Source organism: Leptonychotes weddellii, chromosome 13 (genome assembly GCF_054177405.1).
Source record: "Leptonychotes weddellii isolate Sample4059 chromosome 13, ASM5417740v2, whole genome shotgun sequence".
Lineage (NCBI taxonomy): Eukaryota > Metazoa > Chordata > Mammalia > Carnivora > Phocidae > Leptonychotes > Leptonychotes weddellii.
In genome coordinates, this window is record NC_138381.1 from 15,311,396 (window position 1) to 15,335,655 (window position 24,260).

Here is a 24,260-nt window from a genome sequence, read left to right on the forward strand (position 1 = left end):
ACCAACTGGGCGGGCCACTCGGCTTGCTGGGGAGATGCCCTTGGCCACAGCAGTCATGGGGAATGGAAAACAGGTTTCGTAACAGCCAAACCTCATCAAGTTCTTTTGGACCATCTCTGATGAGACTGTTTCTGGCTTTGAGTTAGTAAGAGGAATTCGGATGGAAACCACAAACACCAAGTGTAAGCATTTCCTTCTGCTCTTCAAGAGAACCACGTTCAAAGGAAGAGTTCTCATCTGCGGAGATGTGTCCTAGTTCATGGGTCCTAAAACCTCCAAGATGGTTCTGGCCACAAATCGGCCTTGCTGTCAGGTCTTGCAGCAGATTCTAGGATCTGATCTGAGCTCACGGGCGCCTCGGACGCCCCCTGCACTGTCGCAGGCACCGGGGTCCACTCCGGACTGCTGCCCTCTCTCCTGGTTCTGTGGCTTGGACGTCCCCCGGGGGACCCTCTCTACAAACCATGGTCTGCCCTGAGCAGGACCCACTGGCCGATTCCCCTAGAGCCTCGCATCCCTGCCACGTTTCCCCTCTGAAGAAAGTTCGCTCTATCTACAAAGTCTGGGATAGTCCCAAGTTTGGGATAAGCACACTTTCCCCGCTTGAAAGCTCTTATCATTCCGTTCACACAGCTCTTTCAGTCCTTTGATGAGGAAGAACAGTCTTAGTGAGGGGTGTGTCAAATAGGAATTTGTTAAGATGCAAAACAAAGAAATGTGAGTAATGCTAGGTGAGACCCGGCAGGGCTCTCAGCACTGGTGACATTTGGGGCCAGATAATTCTTTGTCATAGAGGCTCTCCTGTACACTGTAGAATGTTCTGTCACATCCCCAGCTCCTAACCACTAGATCAGCTATTCCTCACAGGGGGCAGTTTTGCCCCTGGAGGACATTTGGCAAGATCTGGAGATGTTTTTGGTTGTCAGACCTGGGAGTCGGGGGCCGGGGCGGCTGGGTGATGCTAGTCGCACCGAGTAGCGCTGAGCTGCACAGGACAGCTCGCAACAAAGAATTATCTGGCCCCCAGTTTCAGTGGTGTCAAGACTGAGAAACCCTGGTTGAAAGAGATGGAAGTGGACATTTATAGTTGGTCCAACAGGACGGGACGAGAAAGTCCCGAGGGAAGGACATGCCCCCCCCCCCCCAAAACAGAATTCATATCCTGTTCTCTCTGCTGATACAGCCGGAAATAGTCCGTTTTAGGTGACTGGTGCTGGGATGAGGGTCCTCACCGGAGGCATGCCTGGCAGGAGACTCAGGGAGGCGCGCACAGGAGAGAGGGCGCACGCTTCGTCTCGGGCCTGGCTGGGGCAGCACGGGAGAGCGTTAGAAGATGGGCGCAGGGACCGCAGAAGTTCTGGAAGCACAGAGGCCATGGGCTCAGATGCCATGCCTCGGCCACCCGGACATCAGGCGGGCCTGTCCACACGTGCTTGGTGCTTTCTGTCGTTTGCATTCGTTTTTTGTTGGTTTAGCACCCCACTTCTGTTGAAACACTTACAGCTCAAAGCACACGCAGACTTCACCCGTTCGTACACACAAACGCAAGCAAGCCTCATTTACAGAAAATAGCGAACAGGTAACAAAGGGAATAAGGGGATCAGTCCACCCCTGGGGCGCTAGAGGCTGTCGGGTTTGTTCTGTAAGTAGGGCTGGGTGCTGGGAAATACACAGACCCGGATGTCCCACTCAGAGCAGCCCACTCAGAGCAGCGGCAGGGTCCCTCCCCATGGCCCCGGCCCTGGTGACAATGCGGTGGGCGCAGGCCGAGGGAGAAGCCCAGCCACTGGCAGCCACAGAAGTTCCTGAAAATCCCCGCGTGCTCAGCTGCCTGCCTCACCTGCCACGACGCTGTTTTGAAACCCTGTTGGACCTCTCACTAGCTTGACATAGAAGAGCCAGAATGCATTTCAAAAGCCAAGCACAGGAAAATAGACCATCATTCCCGATGTCCTGTTCCGCCTTTTCTCTCTGCCCTTTCGCATTGAGGGATCACACAACCTCCCTGGGCTGTCTCCCGGCCAGGTGCTCTTGGGCAGCGAAGTCAAGAATGAAGAAGGCACAGGCTGAGGATGGTCTTCCCCAGGCAGCACTTCTCAAGAAGTGTTGGAGTGGTAAAACATTCCGGATTTTCTCTGGTCCTTTGGTGACATTATTTTCCCACCGAGGCGCGTGGCGGAAAGAGGTGGTGTGACCAGTGAGCAGACACGTGAAGGTCCCTGTGGTTGCACTAATGCCTCTTATTCAAGTTCTTATGTGGATCTTTACCGATCAAAAGGGACAGATGTAGGTCAGCGCTAGCTCATCAGGACCGGTGACTCTGACATCGTTCCAAGACAGGGGGGGGCTCACCCTTCCACCCATTTCTGAGCTCCCCCAGGGCAGGAATGCCCCCAGTCCACCTCCTAGCTGTCCTCCAGCCCCCAGGGCTGTGCTGGTCAGAGAGGGGGTCCTTAGGCCATGTCACTGCAGCCAATGTGCAGGTGCAAATCCAGGCTCCATCACTCACTTCCTCTGTGAGCTTGAGCAAGTCAGCCTTGGGCGTCCGTTTACTTCTCTCTAGCTTGGAGTTGGTAAACAGCACCTCCACTGCGAAGGCCTGAGTGAGAGAAGTCAGTCCGGTCCCAGGCTCATAGGAGATGCCGTCTAAACATTCGACATTAATATTAGGGGTTCAAGTTCTGTGTCGTCCAGCTTTGTAGCTCATCAGAGGCCAAATATCTAAGGTATTTTACTGCTTAAATTTTGTCCTAGGTGCTTCTCAGTTACACACTATACAGATAATTTTCAAAGTGATATTTGAGGGGATTTTGAATGGCTTTGTTCCCGTTTCTGAACGTGGGCAGGGGTCCCTTTGTGGTACTCACTGTACTTCCAGATGAGCTGCAGGTTCTGAGCCACCAATGCACAGGGACTGTGTGGGGCAGCTCCGACGGAGATGTACCGCACAGGACACCCCGAGCCCCGGGGCCCATGCGTCCCGGAAAGCTCATCGGGGCCCGGTGGTCTGCAAAGCCTCTCATACCTGCTTTGGCTGCCTTCCATATTTTTCTCAGCAAAGTCTTTCTCCAGATCTCTGCCTTTTCTTTGAGGTTCGCTCTCCGTGCCCCAGGCTCTGTATATGAAAAGTCGCAATAAAAACAAAGAGTGGGAACAATGTGAGTGCACTTAACACTCCTAAATTGTACGCATTTAAAATGGTTAAGATGAGGGGTGCCTGGGTGGCTCAGTCGGTTAAGCAGCTGCTTTCGGCTCAGGGCATGATCCCGGGGTCCTGGGATTGAGCTCCTTGTTCAGCCGGGGAATCTGCTTCTCTCTCCACCCTTCCCCCCTGCTCATGCTCTCTATCAAATAAATAAATCAATAAAATCCTTAAAAGAAATAAAATGGTTAAGATGGTAAATTTCATGTTAGGTATATTTTACCACAATTAAAAAAAAAATACAATCACTAAAAAAAAAATCCCAAAAAAGTGGAGTGGGAGGGACGGAAACACCTTCACTCGTGATTTGACATCCAATTCTAGGAGGTTCATTCAAGTCCAGAGTTGCGTCTTCCGTGAGCAATCCTCCTTCCCCCTCGCTGCGGCGGCGGGGGGGGGGGAGCTTCAGAGCCCAGCTGGGCCTGCGGGTTCTCTTGCTTCTGTACCCAGACTCCTCCCAAGAGGGGCTGCAGGTGGGCATTTGTTGACTGTTCCTCAAAGCAGAGCTTCCCCCAGACGGTTCCAGGAGCTTGTGGCCACGCCCATGCCCAGGAGGGGCGCTTCTGAGCATCTGTGTGCTTTTTGGTGCCAGGGTCGTGGGTGCAAGAGGACAGGACAGGAGAAGAACCCACTATCGGCAAGGGCTTGTTTGAGCCTGGCTGCCAACTACCCCTGGGCCGGCAGCCCGTCCTGCATTCCTGGGCCTGTCCGGCCTCCTCTGGCCCCCTGACTTCCCGTCATCGTACTAAGCCACCGGCTGGGTTGGGGAGGCCCTGAGTGCACGTGGAAGCTCAGGGTTATAAAAATGCAAAACTACTTCCTCCTGCGTCTTCCCACAGCCGATTGGGAAGAGCCCGGTTGGCTCCCAAACCGGAAGGCCCAGGCCAAACCCAAGCCTGTGCTGCCCTCTGCTGGTCATTCCAGCCCATGGCATCCCCTGGTCTCAGAACCAGAGGAAAGGGGAGCCTGGGTGTCTCAGTCGGTTAAGCGTCTGCCTTTGGTTCAGGTCATGATCCCAGGGTCCCGGGATCGAGCCCCGCAGCATTGGGCTCCGTGCTCGGCGGGGAGTCTGCTTCTCCATTCTGCCACTCCCTCTGCTCATGCTCTCTCTCTGATAAATAAATAAAATCTAAAAAAAAAAAGCCCCAAAAAACAAACCAGAAGAAAACCAAGGCAAGGCCGGCTCCAGTGAGCAAGGGCAGGCCCAGGAGGCCTGTGGAGAGCTGCAGACCTGAAAGAGACCCCTGGCTCCTAGCTTCTCTGGGGGTGCGGCCGCGCCCTGCTTGTCCCTCCGGGATGTGCCCTGTCACCAGCTTGTCTGCCCACCATTGCCACCTGCTCCTATTTTCTTTCCAGAACAGAGTTCTAGGTACCATCCGACCCCATCTTGCAAGAGTCCGTCTCCCGCCTTTAGGCCATCCCGCCCGACCCTGCAGCCATTCTTAAGCAGGCTGCCCGCCGAGCAGGGAGCCCGATGTGGGGCTCGATCCCAGGACCCTGGGATCATGATCTGAGCCAAAGGCAGATGCTCAACCAACTGAGCCACCCAGGCGTCCCTATTTCTTTTTTTAAAAGATTTTATTTATTTATTTGAGAGTGAGAGAGAGCATGAGCAGGGGGAGGGACAGAGGGAGAGGGAGAAGCAGATGAGAATAATTTGTTAAAAAGAGAGATGTTGATGATGTAGACGTGAAAGGATACCCAGAGAAATGGAATTTGGGGGAGAAAAAAGGAGGCGGGACCCTGAGGATCTGTGGGGGGTATTAGATAGGAGGAGGTCGTGCAGGGAACTGTGGGTGCAGATGTGGGCTTGCTAGTGGTAGTTGTGGCGGCTTCCACGGGTCTCCGGGAGGGCGGAGGCCAGGCTCCCAGCCAAGACAGAGAAGGTGGCAGGAGGAACGAGGGTCTGCGGAGGAAGAAAATGTGCGTGGAAGGCAGTTGGGGTTGAGTTAAGCCAAACAGACGAGGGCCAGAGGGCAGAGGGGGTGGTTGGTGTTTGCAAGAGTCATAGTAGAATGAGCTGGAGCATCCAGGTTAGGCAAGAAAGTAAGTTAAGTCAAGAGAGGCTGGGAATGAAGTTAGAGCCCCTCCTCCCCCCAGCAATATGGATTCGGCTGAATAGTTACTGTTGAGGGGACACCGGAGGAGGTGAGCTGGACACACAGAGTTTGGATCAGAACGGGGACGGTTTAAATTGCTTTCTGGGGTGACAGGTCCAGGGTGGTTCTGGGGAGGTGTGGGTCCGGTTGCAGGAAATGGTCTCTGTTGATGAATCAAGGAAAGGAGAGGAAATTTGCCATCAACCGCGGAGTTGATTTCCCGAAAAAGATGGCAGGACACAGGGCAGAGCTGAGGCTTCGGGACAAGTGCCGAAGGCTTCGCCCTGTTTTTCAAGATGGGGTGGGGGCAAGAATGCACTGTTTAAGAATGTTTTCTTACAAACGGATTTCTGTGTCCGGTTTTGAAATTCCCCGGTTCTCCCGTTTCCCCTGAGATATCAAATAGCTCCGGGGCTGGAGGGGGCGCACTTCTCTCTGCCGGCCAGGAGGGGGGCGCAGGAGACTGCCGCCAAAGAGTGACTCTAGGGAAGGCTCTGGAAAACAAGGTGGATCAGCTCAGGAACCACTGGGCATCCTCTGCCATCAGTGTCCTTGCGAAGGCAGGCTGGGGCTGGAGCCATCTGACGGCTGGTTCGCTTTGTGAGCGGCCCTTCTGTGTTAGTTTCCTAGCCAATTCCCTTGCTCAGTGCCTTAAAACAACAGACGTTTATTGTGTCACAGTCCTGAGGCCAGAAATCCAAATTTAGTATTACTATTCAGGAATTGGGGTCTTGGCAGGGCCATGCTCCCTTGGAAGTTTTTTTGTTTTTGTTTTTAAGATTTTATTTATTTATTTATTTGACAGAGAGAGACACAGCGAGAGAGGGAACAAGCAGGGGGAGTGGGAGAGGGAGAAGCAGGCTTCCTGAGGAGCAGGGAGACAGATGCGGGGCTCGATCCCAGGACCCTGGGATCACGACCTGAGCCGAAGGCAGATGCCCAACGACTGAGCCACCCAGGCGCCCCTCCCTTGGAAGTTTCTAAGGGACAATCCTGCCTTGCCCCTTGAGCTTGCGGTCCTGCAGGTATCCCCGGCCCCGGGAGCTTGGGGTCTAGGCTGGCTGGGGACCCCAGGCCCTGTGGCATCGGATTGGAGAGCTTTCCTGCAGCGTGGGCCAAGAGGCATTTGAGAAACCAGCTGCCCACGTGTGCCCCCTGCACCCCAAAGCCTTCATTCCTTCCTCCCACCTCTCACCTGCAGGGGGCCGGCTATGCCGCTCCATGGGGCAGGGCTTGCTGAATAGTCTTCCTCACCCTTCCTCGCGAAGTTATTTGGTGACATTCTTCTCAGTCTCCGGACGAAGCCGATGCTGTACAGTAACCCCTGCGGTGTGTGCAGCCCTCAGCCCTCCCAGCTGGCCCTCTTGGTCCCCCGTGTCCCACACACGCTGCCACCAAGGGTCCAGGCCCTGAACAGGAGCGGAAGGGTGGTCCTGAGACCACTGGCAAGGTTGGCCATCGAGATGGATGTTTGCGGCATCTTAGCCTGGTGTCCTTAACCACAGGATTCGATGGAGCGCCTGCCTCCTCTTGTTCGTACTTACAAGAATGCCTTTGACCGTGATTCCGCCTTCTGCATGCGCCTGCTGCCAGGGAGGGCAGGGCCCAGGATGCTGGCCTCAGAGCGCCACCGCTTGGCCTCCCCCAACAAGCACACTTTGCCTTGCTGGTGGGAATGCCACCGCGTGCCTCCAAATCATAGATCTCCCTGGGCCACAACTAGGTCAGGTGACACCAAAGTGAAAAATCAGGTTTTAGGAAACCTAATACCTATTTAGCAATAATGGGTTCAAATGGGAAAGTATCAGATGGCGTCTTGCCTTGTTAATAACACCTACCGAGAAGCCACATCTTGAATGACAAAGTTGATGTGAGGGCCAAGTTTTGTGCTGTTTGCCAAAACTGCTGGTCAGTGTGGGCATACCCCAGAGATACCGTGGGTTTGGTTCGCAATAAAGCGGTTATTGCAATAATGTGAGTCCAATGAACTTTTGGTTTCCTAGTGCACATAGAAGTTTATATGTTAACTTATGTTTATACTGTAATCTATTAAGTTATGTTTATACTGTAATCTATTAAGTTATGTTTATGCTGTAATCTATTAAGTGTGCAATTGCATAATGTCTGAAAATGTACATATCTTTATTAAAAATACTTTATTGGGGCGCCTGGGTGGCTCAGTTGGTTAAGCCTTCCAACTCTTGGTTTTGGCTCAGGTTGTCATCTCATGGGTCATGGGATCAAGCCCCAAGTCCAGCTCTTCGCTCAGCAGGGTGTCTGCTTGAAATTCTCTCCTTCTGCCCCTCCCCCTGCTCTCTCTTTCTCAAATAAATAAATCTTAACAAATACTTTATTGTTAAAAAATGCTAAACATCACCCGAGCTTTCAGTAAATCATAATCACTGATCACAAATCCCCATGACAAGTATAATAATGAAAAATTTGGAATACTGCAAAAATGACCAAAATGTGACACGGAGACATGAAGTGAGCAAGTGCTGTTGGAAAGATGGTCCCTGTAAACTTGCCCCGTGCAAGGTTTCCACAAACCTTTAATTTGTAGAAAACCCAGTATCAGTGCGGCACAGTAAGCAGAGCACAATGAAGCGGGGTCAGCCTGCACCTGCTTGTATGGCCTTTGTCATCGGCAGCCCACACTGGCCTACTGAGCCCTCCCTTGAACGGGGAGGCTGGAAGCCCTCTGCTCAGCGGGATTCTTTCCCTCCTCTTCTTTCTCAGCACCGTAGCCTGCTGGAAGTCACCCAGCCAGTATGGGGAATGGCTGTGTGTGACGGGAGGGTCCCCAAGCAACGGCGGGGTCTAGTGAGAGGAGATGAGGTCCATTGTTTTTCACTGAGAAACTTTCTATGCAAGCCAAAGGTAACTTGGAAAGGCAGTGTGTAAACAGATAAAGGAAGAGATGCTCTGGATGAAACCGGTGGGGAGTCCTAGTCCCACCAGCCAGAGAGAAGCTCTTTTTACTTTTTTTTTTTTTTTTTTTTTTAGAGAGAATGAGAGAGCATGCACAGGTGGAGGGGGGAGAGGCGGAGGGAGCAGGAGAGAGAATCTTAAGCAGGCTCCACGCCCAGCGCAGAGCCTGACATGGGGCTCAGTCTCATGACCTTGAGATCACGACCTGAGCCAAAACCAAGAGTCGGATGCTCAACCGACTGAGCCACCCAGGCGCCGCCCCCCTCCCCTGAGAGAAGCTATTCTGAAGAGTTTGAAAAGCACTGGACTCAGGTGTGAGGTCAACTGTTACAACAGGAAATTGGGAGGGGAGACAGAGCCGCTTACCCAAGCTGTGGCACAGGATAGAGGATACCGAGGTCAGATAATAGTGTCAGAACCCAAGTTTGGCAGCAAGGGGAATATGTGTGCATGGTAGAAATATAGTATAAAAATTATCAGTCTTCAGGGAAAACACTCAATCTTTGCAATAAAGAACATTCTGCACGAAGATGAAAGTGGTAAAACTAAAGCTTATATGAAAATACTTTAAAAAATATATTTTAACACCTTCCCCCGTTAGAACTCTCTTGAGCGTAATATAGCAACATTACTAATTTTTAGGTCAACTCCTTTAGAAATGTTTGGCATGTGACCTGTGACTTTCATCTTTAGAGATGGTAAATTATTTTCTCCTTTAAGAATAATGTTTCAGTGTTTAAAAAATATTTTTCATACACTTAGAAGAATGAAGTATTAAGCCACACTGTTAACACATGTCATGAAAAATCACTGTTTGGGGGGCACCTGGGTGGCTCTGTCAGTTGAGCAGCCGACTCTGGATTTTGGCTCAGGTACGATCTCAGGGTCCTGGAATCAAGCCCCGCGTGGGGCTCCATGCTCAGTGGGGAGTCTGCTCAGGATTCTCCCTCTCTCTCTGCCGCTCCCCTCCTCCCTGCCCCACACGTGCACACACTCTCTCTCAAATAAATCAATCTTCAAAAAAAAAAAATCACTTGTGGCTCTTTTTCTGCTGTGTTGGGAAAACAGCAAGTTTAAGTTACCAAACTCAAGATGCCATTCCTTCTGTTTTCAAAGTAGGACAGTTTCTTGCAAACTTCAAAGACTTGTATCTCTTAGATACAATATTTGATACTCTATCAAATACGAATATTCAATGTCATGCCACTTTCACACTGAGTGAGCGTTTATGACAATAATGATTGTGCATCTCCTCATCATTGGATAATTAGCAGCGTTGGGGAATAATAATGGGCTCTGGTCTGGGTATGAGTCATCCTGCTTCTGCCACTTGTCAGCTATCCACGGTGAATTGACGTCTTGATTTAACCTAACAATTTCCTCATCTACAAATTGCAAGGCTGTTTAGAGTTAAATGAGACTATGTGTAAAATGACTGTACGTAGCATGCAGAATGTGAAACACTCCACCCCAAAAGCTTGCTTTCCTTCCTTTGCATAAACATGTACACCTGAGGCTCCCATTTATTCATTCGATAATGTTGATGAACCACTTACTCTACAAAATAATGGATGCAAGCTGCCTTTTAAAAAGTGAGTTTGGAGAAAAAAAATTTTAAAGTCAGTTTGGGGGTGGAATTGCAAATAGGAAAGGGAATAGTTTGCCCACAGTGGTGTTTCTTGCAATATATGCAAAGTAATCCAAAATTATTTTCAACTATGTGATTAGCTTTAAAAATCACTTACAGATGGATGTTCACTTCCAGCCATGATGTAATGATAGGACTGGATTCACTCTCCCACCTTAAACAACTAGAAAGCTATACACAAAGTATGAAACAATAGTTTTTAGACATTGGACAAAGATCACAGGTCACGATCTGTGAGAGAAGGGAAAGATGAGGGAAGGATTGTGGTTCCCAGTGTTTGGGCTCCAGCAGAGGGAGGTTCTGGCATCCTGTCTCATCCGGACAGTTGTACTGTGGTTATGTAGGAGAATGTTCCTGTTTTGAGGCAGTACATACTTAAGTATTTATTTAGGGGCAAAAAGATAACACTTTTGAACAGCTCGGGAAAAATATCATTTGTAGATGTATGTACATATACATACAAACATATATATGTACATATATATATATACACACACATTTATGAGACAAAATGATAAAACATGGAAATATGTTAACACGGGGAACCAGGGTGAAGGGAATACGGGAATTCTTTGTACTGGTTTTGAAATTTTTCTCTAAGTTTGGAAGTGTTTCAAAATTTAAAAAAATAGTCAAAGCCTGGTGCTAACAACTTATTAATGTAGGAATACTCAGCCAACCCTTCCTACGACTTAAATGCTGTTCCACAAAACTCGAACATGATGCAAAAAACTGGGAATTACTTCAGATTTGTTGGTAGTTACTTTAGACTTAGCTACTCTGTAACAGGTAGAATGAAAAGTATTGAAGGTTAGCATATTTACATTATACAATGCGTGTATCTATATCTGCAAATTATAGAACAGCTGTTTCCTGTATAAAAACTGGAAAATCCAGGTATGCAAAGACAAATAATCCCAGCAGAGAAATACTGCTCATCAATTTCTTTGTGTGTAGACACAATGTATTTTATACTAGTAATTGGTGACGTTAAATTTCCATGTTTTTTGAGGGCGCCTGGGTGGCTCAGTTGGTTGGGCGACTGCCTTCGGCTCAGGTCATGATCCTGGAGTCCTGGGATCGAGTCCCGCATCGGGCTCCCTGCTCGGCGGGGAGTCTGCTTCTCCCTCTGACCCTCCTCCCTCTCATGCTCTCTGTCTCTCACTCTCTCTCTCTCAAATAAATAAAATCTTTTAAAAAAAAAATTTCCATGTTTTTTGAAAAGTGATTTTGGGGTGAACATTCACTTACAACTTACTTTTTTTTTTTTAAAGATTTTATGTATTTATTCATGAGAGACAGAGAGAGAGAGAGAGAGAGAGAGGCAGAGGGAGAAGCAGGCTCCCAAGGAGCAGGGAGCCCAATGCGGGACTCGATCCCAGGACCCTGGGATCATGACCTGAGCTGAAGGCAGACGCTTAACCACCTGAGCCACCCAGGCGCCCGCAACTTTTAAACACTTTTAATTTTTAATGTTTGTTAAAAGTAAGGTATACACCCAACATGGGGCTTGAATTCACAACCCCAAGATCAAGAGTGGCATGCTCTACCAACTGAGCCAGCCAGCCACCCCAATTGCAACTTATTTTAGAAGGCAATACTTACTACAGGGCGTCTGGGTGGCTCAGTTGGTTAAGTGTCTGCCTTCCGCTCAGGTCGTGATCCCAGGGTCCTGGGATTGAGCCCCGCATCGGGTTCCCTGCTCGGCGGGGAGCCTGCTTCTCCCTCTCCCACTCCCCCTGCTTGTGTTCCTTCTCTCGCTTGGTCTCTGTCAAATAAATAAATAAAATCTTTAAAAAAAAGAAGACTACATTGCCAGTACTATGAGGAGTACTTTGTAGGAAGCACCTTGGTAACAAATAATACACACCACACTGTGTGCGTACTGACTGGTATGGTTTTGAGAAGGCCAGATTTGAAGGATGACGAGCCTTTTCAAAGAGCAGGCTCTTCAAAGGACTTACCGTCTCAGTACTGCCAGTATTAGAAGCCCTCTGATGTTATATCCTCATCCCCATTTTACAGATAAGGGAGCAGAAGCATGGACAAGTTGCAGCCCACACTTCAAACCACACTGCTGCTGGGTGGTGAAATGAGCCGACTCCTCCTTCCTAACATCACACTGTGTGTTTGACGCCGAAATATCTTTAATGCTGTCAAATTGCAAAAAAATTAAATACATTTATACAACATTCTCATGTTCTGGGTATCTTTTTCTTTACTACTTAATCTTTTATCAGTATGAGAAACAGGTCATATAATTCAAAGGAAAATATTAAAAAATATATTTTAGTTAGGCCTGGATAAAAGTTACAATGTCAAAATAGAAAAAGATCAAAATTGCACAAAAGTAATATATAAATTTAAAAAAATTATTTGGAAAAAAAATTATATTTTTGAAAGAGAGCAAGCGAGCACATGAGCAGGAGGAGCAGAGAGAAAGGGAGAGAGAACCTTAAGCTGACTCCACACTGAGTGCAGAGCCAACGCAGGGCTTGATCTCAAGACCCTGAAATCACAACCTGAGCCAAAACCAAGGGTCAGATGCTTATCCAACTGCACCACCCAGGCGCCCCTAAAAGTAATGTGTAAATTCCGAGTGTTTGGCGTCAGTTAACAGTTAAAAGCAATGATAGTATATAAATACTAGGGGAGGAGCGTCTGGGTGGCTCAGCTGGCTAGGTGTCTGCCTTCGGCTCAGGTCATGATCCCAGGGTCCTGGGATCAAGCCCTGCAGCGGGCTCCCAGTAGGGACCCTGCTTCTCCCTCTACTTCTGCACCTCCTCCACCCTCCCTGCTGGTGCTCTCTCTCGCTATCTCTCAAATAGATAATATCTCTAAAAAAAATAAATACTAGGGGAATGTTCAAATAAGAGGAAACAATTTAAAATTTATGAGGCCTTTTGTTAAAAAATCAGATCTCATCCTGATATTAAACTTGTGCCAATCTATGCATCAATGTATCAATTATCTGAGCTCTGGCTACATGATTGGATTTCCTGAGTCTAATAATTTTGACTACCGAAGAGACCACCTCATGGCTGCTTTGTGTGCAAGGAAGAGGTATGAAAAGTAATAAACACGGGGGAAAAAGGAAAAGTCTACTGTCCCTTTTCTGTGTCAGTATCCTTCAAAGACTTTCCTTCTCAAGGCTGTGATTTATTTGACCTGTTCACCTTCAGATGGATACCACTTTCATCTTTTATATTTGATGATCCGTGTTAACTTTTTAAAATCAGAAAACATGTAATTTATAAATTGTTAACTTTAGAATTTTTTGTTACTTTCCAGAAAATATCTCCTTCCCCAGAATCAAATACTAGCTTTGGATTTAGGTGAGACTTTACTATCCTCATCTCTTCCTCCCATTGTAATTGTTATCAATGGATTACCCTTCCTAAATTGTACTGATGTAGAAAATCCTCTGCTGGGGCGCCTGGGTGGCGCAGTCGGGTAAGCGTCTGCCTTCGGCTCAGGTCATGGTCCCAGGCTCCTGGGATCGAGCCCCGCATCGGGCTCCCTGCTTGGCGGGAAGCCTGCTTCTCCCTCTCCCACTCCCCCTGCTTGTGTTCCCTCTCTCGCTGTGTCTCTCTCTGTCAAGTAAATAAATAAAAAAACTTTAAAAAATAAAATCCTCTGCTAATGTTATAAAGCAACTGGTATAAGAAGTCAACTAAAATAAAAGCATGGCTGATAGAAGAGACACAAAAAAATGCACAACTGTTATTCAAAAAATTTTTTTACACAATTGTTATTTTAAAAAATGTTTTAAAATTATAAATACATGTTTAAAAAATTCAAATATACAGAATGAGCAGACGCACAGTTGAATATGGAAGCCACTAGCTCTGCGTCCACTGCTCCGGTACCAACATGGGGCCGGGGGCGGGCACACACGGCACTTCTCCATCCTCACAGAAGGCCCGTCGGACAGTTCACTGGTTACTGCTCTCCGGTAACCGCCACTAAGCACTAGTATATAAATGGCTTATTATTATAAAAGTTCTGGATACACGTACCTTATCAGACATAATTTTCAAGAAACTCTCCCATTCTGTGGGGTGTCTTTTCACTTTCTTGATGGTGTTCTTTAAAACATAAAAGTTCATTTTGAGCAAGTCCAATTTTATCTTCTTTGTTGCTTGTGCATTTGGTGTTGTATATAAGAAACCATTGCTTAGTCCAAGGTCACAAAGATTTGCTTCTATGTTTTCTTGTCAGTTTTACAGTTGTAGCTCTTACATTTAGGTAGATGATCCATCTGGGGCTGAAATCCGTGAGGAGGGGAATCCTTTAGCATGCGGCTATAGTTGTCCTAGGACTGTTTGTTGAAAAGATTACTCTTATTGAATGCTTTGGCACTCTTGTCAAATATCAATCGATCATAGACATTATAGGCTTATTTCTGGATTCTCAGTTATAGTTTATATTCCCTTAATCCATGTTTCTTTGTGCCATATCACGCTGGGTTACTGTAGATTTGTAGTTAAGTGTTGAAATTGCTTAAGTGTGAGTCTTCCAACTTGGTTCAAGTTTATTTTGGTTTTTGTATTTTCCATGTGAATTTTATCAGTTGGTCAATTTTTGCAAACAAGCCAGCTGGGATTTTGACAGGAACTGCAGTAACCCTGTGGAGCAATCTGGGGAGCATTTTCATTTTAACAATGTAAAGTCTTCCAATCCATGAACAAAAATTTATTTATTTAGGTCTTAATTTCTTTCAACAATGTTGCATAGTTTTTATTCATCTTGATGCTACTGTAAATAGAATTTCTAAAAATCTCAATTTCAGAACATTCACTGCTGACATAGAAATAAAACTGATCTTTGTATATTGATCTTGTATCTATCCTGCAGCCTGGTGAACTCATTTAGTAGTTTTTAAATGAATTTCTTAGAATTTTCTATCTACTAAGATTATGCCATCTGTGAATACATAGTTTTACTTCTTTTCCAGTATGGTTGACTTTTATTTCTTTTCCTTGCCTAATTGCCCTGGCTAGAACCTCAAGTACAATGTTGAATAAAAGGGGTGAGAGTGAACATCCTTGTCTTGTTCCTGATTTTGGGGACAAGGACATTCAGCATTCAGTCTGTTGCCAATAATGATGTTAGGTGTGGACTTTTTATAGATGCTCTTTATCATACTGAGGAATTTCCATTTTATTCCTAGTTTGTTAAGTATTTTTATCATGAAAGGGTACTGACTTTTATCAAATGTTCTTTCTGCAACTGTTAAGACAATTAAGTCAATGTAGTAATTTTGTCCTTTATGAACATGGGACAGTTGATTCTCATTATTTATGCGTCTGTATTTGTGAATTTACCAACTTATTTGTAAAATTTGTTTGTAATCCCCAAATCAAAACTGTCAACACGGGGGTGCCTGGGTGGGTCAGTCGTTAAGTGCCTGCCTGCGGCTCAGGTCATGATCCCAGGGCCCTGGGATCGAGCCCTACATCGGGCTCCCTGCTCCGCGGGAAGCCTGCTTCTCCCTCTCCCACTCCCCTTGCTTGTGTTCCCTCTCTCGCTGTGTCTGTCAAATAAATAAATAAAATCTTAAAAAAAAAACCAAACTGTCACCACTTTTATGATCATTCATAGGTATGTGCAGACCCATGAAAATTTTGAGTTTCTCCATATGCATCTTCCCAGCGGGGGCGAACAAGACAATGCTTTTGCCTTCCTGTTTCAGCCCCCACCCCCAGACATGACCAGAAGATGAGGGGGCGGAGGCAGGGCTGTGAAAGCTTTGGCTCTGGGGCCAGTTGGACGGGTATGAATCCCAACTCTGGCAGTTATTAGTGGGGTGGCGTGACCTCAGGAAGGTCACTTAATGTTTCTGAACCTCATTTTCTCTTTTGTAAAATGAAACAGTATACCAGGATAAATTGTTTTCAGGATTTAAGATTATAATCTACTTGAGATATGAATACACACACATTTCCCCTAGGAGCAATGGCTCTGCATTCACTAGTTCGGTATTCACAGCGACTTCCTAGACTGTAACCACTGTGAATAACGAGAATCGTTTGCATAGGACATGGATTTTTGGATGTTAAACAACCCTTGCATTCCTGGGACAAATCTTACTTGGCCGTGGTGTATAATCCTTTTCATATGTTGCTAGACTCAGTTTGCTAGTATTTTGTTGACGACTTTTGAGTCCCTTCACGTAACAGATATTGATCTTTGGTTTTCTTGTGATGTCTTCACCTGGTTTTGCATCAGGGTAATACTGGCTTCATAAAATGAGCTGGGAAGTGTTCTCTCTCCTTCCATTTTTGAGGAGAGTTTGCAAAGGACTGGTGCTAATTCTTTAAATGTTTGGTAGAATAGAGCAGTGAAGCCATCCGGGCCTGGTTATTTCCTTTGTGGAATGTTCTAAAATTACTAATTCAATATTTTTGTTATTGGCAGTTGCCTTAACTTGCTTTAGGTAGGACAAAAGGTGGTAAGATTCTCTTTTAAGGCCAGTAAAATTCATTAAGAAAATGTTATCAAGGAAGACATATCCAGTGTTTTTAAGATTCAATAAGCAGCTGCCAAGATTATCCAGTAGGAGAATTATCTTGCTGTCTTGCGCTAACAGAGACAAATATTTCATCACCTCTCCATGTGCTTTCATGGCCTTAGGAACAAGAAACTTCAGCCTGTTCTACGTAAGATTTATATACAAACATCTTAACTAACACTTGCAGTAAAGTCCTATAATCACAAATTAAAGTTTGTACATTTCTAGATTATATACAGACATGCATATTCATATATTATCTTTAAATTTATCTACAAACATAATACCTATCTCAGAACCTGTCGGGAAGGCAGTGTGTAGTGGAATAAACACTGGAACAGAAATCTGGAGGTCTCAGTTCTGGGGCCAGCTCTAACGTAAACAAGATGCCTCAATCTGTTTCTCCCACTGATGAAACTAGGTTAAGCCTGATGATCACCGAGGTTTTTTTTCCTGATCCTAAAAATACAATGACTTACTCTACAATGCCATTCCCATTGTACTTACTTCAGAGTGCTCAAAATGAAAATATTTTTGCTATAAACACATAAACATATACCCACCCATCCTTCATTCTTACAGAATAAGTCAACCAATTCACCAACTCTTAGAAGAGAACAAAGAGGAAGTCCGTGGGTAATATAATTCCAACACCTCAAAGTCCTGGGTTTGCCAGGAAATAGCATGACTAATCCTCTCTCTGTACAAATACGTATTTGCTTTTTCATAAAAAGCATGTCACTGCTGTTGCATACGAGGCTTCTAGTAATTACGATAACTTCCAAAAACAAGGAGGTCACTTTTCAGAAATCCGGAGCCCCTCAGAGAGACTGAATGGCATGTCATCAGTTGTCTCCACCGGCACGTTGCTCCTACCAAACTGGCATGGATAATGGTGGGTGTGGTGACTTGAAATGAATCCATCTGCCATCCGGCTGCAGTGACAGCTATCTGAGGGCAAGACGTTACTGGAGTTACCAAGGTGCGAATGGTAAACACCGTGGAATGAGTCTTGAGTCGAGTGGTAATGGCCGGCTCCCGCGGAGGTGGATGCCGAGCTCTGGTAAGGGCCATTACACATAATACAAGTTTGGAAGCAAGTCTTCCTGCCCAAACCTCGGTGAATGTCCAGTTTGGCAATGAGGGGTTTCCCAACATTCACCTCCTGCTTCTCCTCTACGGTATCTTCCAATCCTGAGTACTGATAGGACAGGCAGACTGTGAAGATCAGATGTTCCTGAAAAGGAAAAGAATTATTTTTATCAACCGTGAAAGCATATCAATCTTAGAGTAATACTGACAAATACAAATACACACGTGATCACACAACAACAACACACACTCTCACTCCCCTTTCCCAGGTTCCAAATCCTCAAGGCTCGTTTGCACCTTCCCCACACGAAGAAAGGCCAGCTATAATCACCTTCCCTTTCCCTCATCCAGTACTTAAAGTTCTTGCTACTGACAGAAGCCAGAATCACAGAGATCTTGTACTGTATTCCGGATGAACAGTTTAAAGGCATCTTCCAAGTAGTGGGGTTTGGGAAAATTACCCTTCCCTACTAGTGGAGATGGAAAATGATCCTTTAATGAAGAAACCTGGCTTTACACCTAGGCCAAAAGTTTAGCTGTTTTAAAAAACATGAAATAATAATCCACAGTCCTAGGTGGAGAAGTATAACTGAATCAGATCATAAGGTTATTTCAAAGACAAAGGAGACTGTAGGTAAGATTAGCTATAAACAGGGTGACAATAGTCTGTCTTTTGTTCCTTAACTAGGAGATGATTATTTGGAGATGCAAAGGTATTTAAAAGCAGACTATGCAGGCGCCTAGGTGGCTCAGTCGTTACGCGTCTGCCTTCGGCTCAGGTCATGATCCCAGGGTCCTGGGATCGAGCCCCGCGTCAGGCTCCCTCCTCGAGGGGAAGCCTGCTTCTCCCGCTCCCACTCTCCCTGCTTGTGTTCCCTCTCTCACTGTGTCTCTCTCTGTCAAATAAATAAAATCTTAAAAAAAAAATAAAAATAAAAAATAAAAGCAGACTATGCTCTTTATTTCTAACTTTTCAACAATATGGAGAGTAATCACATGTACTCTCACACAAAAATCCTCAGGCCATTACCAGGGACAGAAGAGAATATGACAAGGGTCACTGATAAGACTCACTGTGTATCACTTATCTCTACTTCAATTTAATACCCAGTGAAGCAGTTCATCTATAAACTAATACAACTGTCACATGCCAAAATGAATTTTCACTTTCATAAAGTCAGTAGTTAATAAACAGGAAAAGTATTAACCTTTAATTTTTGCAGCGAACTGAGCCTAGTGTAGAGGCAATGCTTGGGAAGATCCTTAGATACTAAATAGCTGCCAGTTTCTTCAGGCGTCCCTTTATTTGCATCTTTTGGATCAATATCTAAGTCCTGTGAAAATCAGTGGATGTTATTAATGAAATCAATTAAAGTCACAACATTGTCTATGACAGTAAAATATCTTAACAGGTATTGTCCTCTTATGAATTTTGGCCTGAATAGGTAAGCCCATAGAGAGGACTAAAGAAATAATAAAAACAACATTTTAGAGTGTAACAGGAATTCCAAATTCTGCACAGATACACTTAAAAAGTTAGCTCTGCAAGGACAGTTACTTTCAAACTATCCCTACAAACACTTCTTAATCCTCTCAAGCTTCCTTTTAAGTTCCAGCCCCGTTAGACTGTGACTCCTGGATTCTCACCCTGCTCACTCATCACTTTTGGGAAGGTGCGGGCGGATTTATATGATTCATATATTTAAAAAGAATAAATGGACATGTACAAGCAGTCCTTCCCTTTTCCTTAAGAGCCAACCCCTGGGTAAGAGCGGGAGATCTGTTCTGGAACGTCTGAGAGAAGGCCTCAGGCTCTGCCCTGCCCAATGCCCAGGAGGCCCATCTGAGTCCAGCGCTGTTACGGCTGGTAGACAGACCTGTCTAATTCTGGGGTTCAGTGCTGGACCATTTGCTCTCACACTAAGCAGTGTCCTCCATGAAGTCTTTATCAGTAGCAAAGGTGATGTTCTGGATTTGTCTTGCTTCTTGCTTACTTCTCAATTTACTACACTCATGTAGGAAAGAGGGGTATATTTATTGGCTTCTTTAGGCCAACATGAAATAAATATCATATCTTAATTTACGGAAAAACAGAACTAAATTTCTATGCTTCCAATATACTACCATGTTACTTCTTCATATTTGATACCCTACTTAGGGTAAAGGAAATTAAAGGCTTCTTTCCTGGGTGAACTTTAGACATTCCTAAATTTGATAAATTTAAGGTATTTTAGGGATTAGTTTTTAAATATTTTCACCATTGTTACTAAAATACAAATAAATATTTATATAAATGGAATATATAGGTATTCATGTTTCCGTTACATTCACCATCAACTTTAAGTTTCCAAATGTTTAGTCTTTAGTAAGTGAGGCTACACTGTGCTATTCTGGATCAAAGAAGAAAGGGGGCTCTTACAAGAGGAAAATCGGTGACATACGCATCGCACATCAGTACGTCGGGTGGCTTGTGGACTATGCTTGTGTAGATGATCATGACATTGGAGAACTCGGCGGCAAACCCGAGCTGAATCTGAACACCGCACTGAAATTTAAGACACATACTTTCTGGGAGTTCTGAAAAAGAGCAAAAAGAACAACTTACAAATAATCCCTTGAGGAGCGCTTTGGTAAGTTTTCTGTTAAGCAACGGACAATTTTTCTTTATGGGGCAAAATAACAGTGAGAGCTTTTGCTTTCGCTTAAAAATGTTCTATAACTGGGGCTCCCGGGTGGCTCAGATGGTTAAGCGTCTGCCTTCGGCTCAGGTCATGATCCCAGGGTCCTGGGATCGAGCCCCGCATCGAGCCCCGCATCGGGCTCCTGGCTCAGCGGGGAGCCTGCTTCTCCCTCTCCCTCTGCCTCTCTCCCTGCTCATGCTTTCTCTCTCTCTCTCTCTGTATCTCTGTGTCTCAAATGAATAAATATAATCTTAAAAAAAAAAATTAAAAAAAAATGTTCTATAACTAACACATTGTTCAAAGACACACAAACACACATGCATGCACTTAAAGAAAGAGAAAAAGCCCCACATTCTGCTGGTCAAGCAAATAAAAATCTTTCATTTACTATTTCCTTCCAGTTCTCGTCCCTCTGCATATGTAATTTTTACAGTGGTAATCAAAAGTATCCATACAATTGTAGGTAAATTTTCACCGTTGCCTCAATCTTCATGAAAATAGTTTTTTTTTTTTTAAAGATTTTATTTATTTATTTGAGACAGAGAGAATGAGAGAGACAGAGAGCACATGAGAGGGGGGAGGGTCAGAGGGAGAAGCAGGCTCCCCGCCGAGCAGGGAGCCCAACGCGGGACTCGATCCCAGGACTCCAGGATCATGACCTGAGCCGAAGGCAGTCGCTTAACCAACTGAGCCACCCAGGCGCCCATGAAAATAGTTTTTAATAAAGCATAGTGTCACTAAATATTTGTTACTCTGAACAATTCCACTACTCTTGAATATCTATAATATTTCTGGGTTTTATTATTTTTCTATCATAGTCAGTGTTTCTTATACATATGTACTTAATGCTTAAACATTATTAGATATAGTTGCTCGATGGTTCCTCACACATGTGACGTTCTCCATTTATACAGAATATAAATAGATTTCACCATAACATTTCCAAAATGAAGTAATATTAACTTTCAAAGTGTTTACCTAGTTGATGGGATTAAAAAGGAAAAACTACACTATCATAATTTTATTTTCTCTAATTACTACTTAAGCTTACCATTTTCTATATTTATTTCTTAATTATTAATATATTCTCAATTGTGTAGGCTGAATTTGCATCCTTTGATGATTAACTGAGGCAGTTTTTTTTTTTTTTTTAAGATTTTATTTGACAGAGAGAGACAGTGAGAGAAGGAACACAAGCGGGGGAGTGGGAGAGGGAGAAGCAGGCTTCCCACTGCGCAAGGAGCCCGATGTGGGACTCGATCCCAGGACCCTGGGATCATGACCTGAGCCGAAGGCAGACGCTTAGCCATCTGAGCCACCCAGGCACCCCTAACTGAGGGAGTCTTAATGTTTTTCCTTTTACCATTTTGCATGAGCTCTTTAACATAAAAAATGCCAAATCTGTTACAAAAAAAAGTGCTCTCTTTCCAGACAAACTACTCCACATCTCTAGAGCCTGTTTGCCTTTGGTAAGATGACATTTACCCATATCTAAAAGATAAGAAATAAGTATTATTTTAAGACCACAATCTTTTCATTATGTTTTAAATATTTAGGCCACGAACTCTCCTGCAAATGCGGTTATGTTCTGAGTATCACTCATTCACTCACTCACTCAACAACAATTTTACTGAACACCTACTATGTGCCAGGCATGGTTCAAAGTAATGAGCAAACTGAAAAATACTGGACCAGCCCACGTCTAAAGTTTCTTTTTTTTTTAATTTGAAGATCTAATTGCCTTTATTAGGCAATTCATGAATTGGGCAGCATCTCATCCACCAAGTAAAGAGACGCTCCCTCAGTTTCATTTCATAAAAGGTGTTTTACTATTGATCTTTACCACCATGATTTTGTTACTGTTGTTGTTTAGAGGTTTTTTAAAGGAAAAGAATCAATTTCAATTACTTATCCAATTATCTGGAAAGCCAAGACAATATATTTATGGCATTTTATATTTTAATGTGCTTTAACATATCTAACCAAAAATATATCTTAGAGAACAGACTATTATGAAAAGAAAGATATATAGAAGTTCACCAAATACAATTTTCAATTATCTACAATAAGGGATTCACCATACAGATATTTGGGACTCAGAGAAAATCCAAAATCTTCATTTCAGTCAATAATTTAAATTTACCTTTTCACTAAATCACATAGAATTACCAAAGGTAATTAAGTTATAGATATGATTTCCACCTCACCTTCTCTTTTCTTGCTCACCGACTCACTTATTCAAGAGTTGAAAAGAGAGAATACTCAGTAATACTGATGAGCAGATAGTATTTACTGACCAGCATGCTTGTCCCTTTACATGTGTGATAGCATTCAATACCAACAACCCTCCCAAGTATTATTTCTTATCCCCATTTATATATAACATGTTTATCAAGTGGTAGAGACAGGATGAGAACCCAGGCCTGTCTGATTTTTCAAATAGCATACTTCCAACAGCTCACAATATAATAAAATCTAAGGGACTGTATATTAGATAAGTTGTTTAGTTTTGGGTTTGCCCACCAGGCTAAAATGTTTTCACTACAAAATTGAGAGGAAAACTATTTATCCAGGAGGAAAAAAACCTCCTTCATGATTTAATAGAGCATGTTATAGAAAAACCTCTTAAGAACCAGGCTTCACCATACCATGTGCTTTGGCCCACTGCAGATTCCGTACCAGAGACTCCGCAGAATACGCTGTTCCCTGAATTGGGTCAGTAAGTGCTCTCTTTTCAGACAAGCTACTCCGAATCTCTAGAGCCTGTTTGCCTTTGGTAAGGTGACATTTACCCATATCTAAAAGATAAGATATAAGTATTAAGACCACAATCTTTTCATGTTTTAAATACCTAGGTCAAGAACTCTCCTGCAAATCCAGTTATGTTCTCAGTATCACTCACTCATTCAACAACTATTTTACTGAACACCTATTATGTGCCAGGCAAGGTTCAAAGTAATGAACAAACAGAGAAAAATACTGGGCCAGGCCACTTCTAAAGACCCCCCTTTTAGCTTTTATCTTCCATAATTCTATTATCATATCCCTAATATTCTAAGCCTTAAAATTCACGAAGAACTGAAAGTATACTTTTTTTTTTTTTTAAGATTTTCATTTGAGAGAGAGAGAGAGAGAGAGAGAGAACAAATGGGGGGGGGAAGGGAGAGAGAGAGAAGCAGGAAGCCCGACATGGGGCTCGATCCCAGGACCCTGAGATCATGACCTGAGCCAAAGGCGCTTAACCAACTGAGCCACCCCAGGTGCCCCTGGAAGTATATTTCTTTACTGAAAGGGTAGCCATGATAATTTTATGTCTATACTCTGTTGAGAAATACATGTATCTAGTAAACAAATGACTACTTATCTATGAAAAAGGTAAGATATCATGCCATCTTTACCTCAGATATTTTTAAGAAAGGAAATAATGTGTTATAACCACTGATATGGCTAAAGCACCACCACTCCTCTCCCCCGACTCAAAATAACCACTATCCAATGTAGTATATATATTCTCATGCATATTTTAATTTTCACTCAGGCACAGGCACTGGCAAGTAGTTTATGCTAATGTTTTAGTTTTTTTTTTTTTTTTTTAAAGATTTTATTTATTTATTTAAGAGAGAGACAGATATAGCGATAGAGAGCATGGGCTGGGGAGGAGAGGGAGAAGCAGGCTCCCCGCCGAGCAGGGAGCCTAATGCGGGGTTTGATCGCAGGATCCTGGAATCATGACCTGAGCTGAAGGCAGACGCTTAACTGACTGAGCCACCCAGGCGCCCCTAATGTTTTAGGTTTTGAACGTAACAAAAATGTTATGCTTCATGCATGCTCTGTAATGTGTTTTCATTCAACATGTTTTAGGCAAAGACTTGTGACTATTGATAAATGTCAATTTAAATTTACAAAGCCATATATATCATATTCTTTAATATGAACAAATTACAGTTTCTCTTACTTCTGTATATATTATTAATTATTAATAAATAAAGTTATAAAGTAACAATATCTGGTCTTTGGTATGTAGTTACTTATCTGGAAAAAAAAGAAGTAAATCTAAGATTCTTAAATAGAAGCCAAATATAAAAACCAGATA

The 24,260-nt window shown here is 44.2% G+C and overlaps 1 protein-coding gene across 2 annotated transcripts in view; it reads right to left on the reverse strand.

Moving 5' to 3' along the window:
- Window positions 1–15,187: 15,187 nt before the first annotated feature.
- Window positions 15,188–24,260, reverse strand: part of MALT1 (MALT1 paracaspase) — a 57,766-nt gene continuing 48,693 nt past the window's right edge. For both annotated transcript variants that reach the window (XM_081801116.1, XM_081801115.1), the window contains 4 exons: window positions 22,816–22,965; window positions 19,906–20,063; window positions 18,695–18,820; window positions 15,188–17,631 (listed from right to left, as the gene is read on the reverse strand). In XM_081801116.1, coding sequence (XP_081657242.1) covers window positions 17,191–17,631; window positions 18,695–18,820; window positions 19,906–20,063; window positions 22,816–22,965 — 875 coding nt within the window. In that variant the 3' untranslated portion in view covers window positions 15,188–17,190. The remainder of the gene's footprint in view (window positions 17,632–18,694; window positions 18,821–19,905; window positions 20,064–22,815; window positions 22,966–24,260) is intronic.